Source organism: Acipenser ruthenus, chromosome 27 (assembly GCF_902713425.1).
Source record: "Acipenser ruthenus chromosome 27, fAciRut3.2 maternal haplotype, whole genome shotgun sequence".
In the NCBI taxonomy this organism is placed as follows: Eukaryota; Metazoa; Chordata; class Actinopteri; order Acipenseriformes; family Acipenseridae; genus Acipenser; species Acipenser ruthenus.
Window position 1 is genome coordinate 26,224,274 of NC_081215.1, and position 6,000 is coordinate 26,230,273.

Below are 6,000 nucleotides of genomic sequence, written 5' to 3' on the forward strand. Positions count from 1 at the left end.
ACTTAGGCAGCTGGAACTAAACTGAACTGGTGGGCTTAAGGCCCTTGTATTTATACTACTATTTATATTACTGGAAAGTTCTAGAAAGTTATAGAAGTTACTCCAAGTTTACTCAGCACTGAATCTATCTGGAATGTTCTGGAAAATAGGTAAATTTCAAAATATCACTGTCCTGGTCACAAAAGCAAAGTTTGTGGGGAATAATAGCCATCTTCTATACTTTTGAGGCATAAGCAATTAGGAAATAACACTTACTACCCAGGAACCAAAAAAAAAAAATATTTGTTACACGGTGAGTGAATTTGTTTAGTAAACTCTGCTACCCAGGATAGTTCTTTAGAAACTAGTCTATTTTACAAGAACGTCTCCAATCAGCTCAATGCTTCTCCGGTACACCTATGAAGGCTCAGTTAATAGAAACTGTCCTCAGCTGGCAGGATAAAGGACAGATCACCACAAAGGAACCTCTTTCTTTATTAGCTTCAATTTGATAAAGCAAGATTGCAAACATTGAAGCTTTCTTTTTATCTTGTAGAGAGCACAATGTCACTCACTCATCTTCACCCTTATATAAGTGTACTGTGTTGTGCATGCTAAGATGTGGTACAGTTCAATATTGATTTGGTTATGGGTTTTACATTTTAAATTAATAAATAGAAAGTGGGGTGATGGTTCAGCATAGGTATTGTAAGCAGGCATAGTAAACCATAAGTAACTAAGATAAAGAATCATTTTTAAAAAAAAAGTTAAGGCTCAGCAAATTAATAGTAAACACATGGCTAAACTTGTGAAACATCTCACCGGGAGCTTGTGGTATTATTAGTTCTGAACCTGATGGGCAGACACCTCACAGCATGCAGTATAACTGAATGTCGACCTCTCTGCTACTCGGAGTGCCCACAAGCCGAGAGAATGTACCAGATTGTGCTTGGCTAATTGGTGTTCTCGGTGTTACGGATTGCTCTGATTTATAAACACATACTTTCTGCAAATGAGTTTACTTGAAACAACAACAACAACAACAACAACAACAACAACAACAACAACAACAACAACAACACCAGTAGTACAACAGTGCCTTCATCAGCATCCTAATGTAGAAGAAGGATCTAGCCGAAACGTTTTTGCTTCATAAAGCTGTATGAAACCTACTGAGTAATGGTCACATTTACTGAACACTTCAAACCCTACAATCTGGACTCCAAGATTACTGCGCTTCGAATTTTGCACTTTCCTTTTTTAAGATAGTTTACCGAGATTAACGGTGCTTTGGCATGGTTTCAATACACTTTTACTGTGCTTTACTTCACTTTACTGTGCTTTATCTTCTATGAGAGTCAAACCCTGTGAAAATGCTGCGCTAGTGTTGGCCTCAGACAGTCTCGCTGCCTTATGTGACTGGCATTTATGTTTAGGGTCCCCTCTAGTGGTAAAGATCGGCATTTCAGTAATACAGCTGCATGTATTAAACTTACTTCTTTATTTTTCCCTCTCCCGTCTTCTTGTTAACAAGATTAGTCTCAGGGATTTAAAGGCAGTAAGTGTCCCCAAGACAATAGGGACTTGCCTATAAGCTGTCCAGAGCTGCGTTGTCCTCTGACACTGTAGCTCTGAGGTGGCCGCATGGTGAGTCTGCAGTGTGAAAAGAAGCGGTCGGGCTGACGGCACACGCTTTGGAGAACAGTGTGTGCTCGTCTTCGCCGATCCCGAGTCAGCATGGGGAGTGGTAGAGATGAGCTGAGCCTTAAAAATAATTGGCAATTCCAAATGGGGAGAAAAATTATAAAAACAATTAGTGACTACTAAATTAAAATAAATAAATAAATAAATAAATAAATGCTGGGATTAAAAAAGTTCCAGCAGAACCACACGGCAAACACGAATAGCAGTCTGCTTACTGCAAGCCGAACCCTTGCAGTTCGTAACTCTCCTGCTTAATCCCATATGTGAGTCCAAGAAAGTGTCTCTACTTCTTAATGTTACACACATGAGCTGAAGGTTTTGTTTTCTTCTGTTTAATCAGCATCCTAAAAAGCAATGCTATCTGAATCTTTACCACTAACTGGAACTGATTATGAGAGCAATTAATACTTATGCTTTCCAAACAGTAAAGTCATTGCTTTTATTCAGAGCTCCATGGAGACAGGGGCATTCAACAAGCAACAAAACTCCACAAACTCCACCTTTTAAACTCAAATCAAGCAATACGACCTGCCATTCAGAAGGCAAGATAATTAGTTTCATTTCCCAGTATGAATACCTTTAAAAGAAGTTACAGAACTGGTAAGATCGGTAAGATCTACCCTATTATTATCAATTCCCTAACCCATAACAAATGAGGACATTCCTCCCTGCAAGCGACATGTTACCATCCCAGCAGATGTTTAAAATGCAGGTCACCACCCCAGTATAGTACATGGCAATTACATGGTAGACATTGTCTCCTGCTTCTTGAAGCCTGGGGGGAATCTCAGATCTTTATATTTCTTCTGGAAATGCAAGTGCAACCAAAGCACAGTGCTGATGAATCAGACTTACTAAATAAGTAAGAATGGCAGAACGTTTCTCTATAATATTTATGGTAAGGTGTTTGCAATGCTAGTGCCACAATAGCAGAACAAACACTATGTTTTATAACAAAACATGGAAGCTGTGCTTATGGTAGTACTATATATAAATAGGCACCTACCATAAACTATGGGCTGGCTGCAGTACTTCCTATGAGCCAGTGTCTGGCAGTTTTTAGAATCTTATGATCAACTGGAAATACAATGTACAACTACAATGTGAATAAAAGAAAACAGTAGATCAATATATAGAGTCACATTCTGTACATACACTTACATACACATACATACAAACACACATACAAATAGACGCACATTAAGAACAAGGTCTAGATCATTCCGGAGGATCGCAGCAGGTTTAAGCTTTGTTTTCTTCATGTTCGAATGTACTTTAAATAAGTGCTTCGGTGAGGAACAGGAGACAAGGACAATCTCTCCTGATTGTCTCAATGGAACAAACGACTTCTCCCCTCCTGCACTTATCTTCAGGTAATTACCAATTGATTTCAGTGCTGGCGCAGATACCCGCTGCAGAAAGCATTGTGGGAATGACAGCTTCACATGGTCTCGGGACGGAGGAGCTGCTGTCGCTCCAGTCTGTGCTGCTGCCCTGACCTGAGCAGTGTGGATCAGAGATAAGAGCAAAGCTTCCCACATCTCCGTACAGGGTGTTCTGTTCAGCCTTTACATTAACCATGTGCCCCCCCGGACAAAGAGCAATAAGTGTCAACAGAAGTTCACACACAGCCAAAGCTGGGTACAATGGAGGAACAACTCGGCTTAGTGTAACCGACGACCCTGCACACCGAAAGCGAGCATCTTAACCACAATGCAAAAGACCCAGGCTCGTCTGCATTCATGGTTTTAAAGCTTTAACACCATCTCATCTCACCAGAATCTGTAATAGCAGTGTATTACACAACACTGCCCGTTACATTAGCACAAGAGGAAAGCGAAAGCATTCATCAGCATGAATGTTTTAGGCAGGTAGTTCTGTCCATGCAGTGTTTAACACACGTTTGACTATGCAGTGTTTAATACACGTTTGACTACAATTTCTTTCTGTTTGAGTTACGCAGTACATTGCATTGCCCTCATGTGGGTCTAACATTCATGAAATCATCACCAAAATATTTGTCCTCTTCACTTAGTTTCCAACTGTACTGTTTGCCCTCACAGTAAAAAGATTGAATGTTTGAAGCCTGCGATGTTTCAATGGTTTTAGATTAAGGGGTGGGTTTTCCAGCGCAGTGCAATATTAAAGGTGAACATTGAATAATTCATGCTGTACAGGCGGGTTATTGCTTTAGAGACGATGATTGTTCTGAGACAATGCGCTTTCAGAGGCTTTCGGGAAAGGAACAATACAGATTTGGGTGATGACCAGAACGACAGTGACTGTTTATAGGGAATCAATTGACTGTTACATAAGAACACTGCCGAATGAAGTCTGAAAGACTGAACCGTCTGTATTTTTTAATACAGAATGTTATTTCCTGTGACTCTTGACTACAGAAGATTCCATCTTTATATCTGTAGTGAGGATATTAACTGCATACAGAAAGATGGATGAGGCTTTTTAGTGGTTTAGGAGCTGAAAGGAAAGAGACACGTGGTGGAACGATGCCTAACTTTAAAAAATATTACAAAAAAATACTGTTGCCTAATTTAAAATGCTGACTTGCTCCTATCTGAGGCATTTTAAATGGCCATAAAACAGCATCTATGTAATTTATGGAACAAAACAGATGCATGTGATTGTAAATCAGAAATGCATTGCATTTGAGCTATATCACAGGTTTATACGGTATATAACATGTATGCTTGATGTTAGCTGGGAAATAATAACAAGAGTTACAGAGCATTTGATTTGGCACAGTTATCTGTAATTGTTCAGTTTCTTGGTAATATCAGATGATTAGATTAGGTAATAAAAAGGAAACAGTACAAAACAATTATAATATCTATTACAGTCGTTATGGTAATGTGGTACCTGATTTTTCAACTAAAAAAGGTAATGCTTTATTTTGACTTCTGTTAATAAAAATATGAATGCATAGATAACCCATAATTGACAACCAGATTATTTGATTCATATTGAATTCAAATTGCCATATTTGCAGTTTGGAGATTCTTCCCTAAAGAAATACTGCCAACAGTAAAAGGTAATGGTAACACTTCTCTTTAATTTACATGCATGGCAATGTTAACTAAATACAGGTACAGTACTTTGCAATCACAATGGAGTTTGTATGCACTAAATATTAATGACGGACACAGTCAACAGTTACGTGTTTCTCTAGCACGGGTAACTGTACTGCAACTGTAATAGCAAAGCAGATATAATGCAATGACATTCTTAAGAATGAAACTTGCATAAAACCTGTGACTGTTAGGATTGCATACTGTATTCCGCAAGACAGCTGACTATAGCTTTGATTACAGGGTTAGCACAGATCAGGTATATTTTACATTTCAATTCACCATTAAACAGAAAAAATAAATAAAACAAGAAGCTGCTTTCAAGAGGCCCCTGTACTCCTACTGAATTTACCCATCTGAAAAAAAACAATCTAACATCCTGTGCTTCATTCCCCTAATTACAATGCACACCATATGGTGCTGAAGCACACTGTAGTATTTCTCCACATGCCTATAGAAACACATTTTGTGAATGGCTCATTTAATCCTGCCTATAGACAACACTCTGCCTTTTTTTCCCCCCCAATTCTCCACAATACAGCATTTTGCACACAAGCACCAACAATGGAAAAAAAACTCCTCCAAGTAATTCTACAGTTCCAGCAGAGGCCAGAGCTCGTTGTTTAGCTTTTGCAGACTCATGCGTTCAAAGATTTGTGATTGCAAATCTAAAACAGACCAGCACTAATACAATGGAAATGTACATTGTCCTATGAAATAAAAAAAGTTCAGGATTAACTGCAAAGCCTCTTCAAAACATGCTACAGAAGATGCCAGTAATCTGTCTTATAAGGGATCAAGTACAAAGCTATTTCAGTTGATTTGCCCAAGCAAGGCTAAGCACAAGTCCAGACAACATTTAACAAAGAGGACAGGTACATCCTCAGGTATTATATGGAATGGCTAGGGGGTAAAAACATGCTTTCTACTTACCGAGTATTAAGGCTCAGAGCTGGAAAGAGTAGAAGCAGGGAAACCGCACTGATGAATTTCATAGCTTTGTCTCTCTCTCGCTCTCTCCTCTTCCCTCTCTCTCTCCCCTCTTGCTTTCTCTCTCTCTCCCTCTTGCTAACCCTCACACACACACACACACAGAGACACTGCCTTCTTTGAAAGGAGGTACTCCTGTTTTAAAGTATCTACGCAGACTGACTGATGAAAAAAAAAAAAAGCTCTGGTAGTGATTTGAGATTGAGAAGTGATGTCACTGGCAATCGAGCCAGTACTGAAA

The 6,000-nt window shown here is 39.1% G+C and overlaps 1 protein-coding gene across 2 annotated transcripts in view; it reads right to left on the reverse strand.

Annotated features, from left to right (window-relative positions):
* The window catches only part of LOC117432014 (leucine zipper protein 2-like), a 76,649-nt gene extending 70,736 nt beyond the window's left edge, over positions 1-5,913 (reverse strand). For both annotated transcript variants that reach the window (XM_034053386.3, XM_034053385.3), the window contains exon 1: positions 5,703-5,913. In XM_034053386.3, the coding sequence (XP_033909277.1) occupies positions 5,703-5,764 (62 nt within the window). In that variant the 5' untranslated portion in view covers positions 5,765-5,913. The remainder of the gene's footprint in view (positions 1-5,702) is intronic.
* Positions 5,914-6,000: the final 87 nt, after the last annotated feature.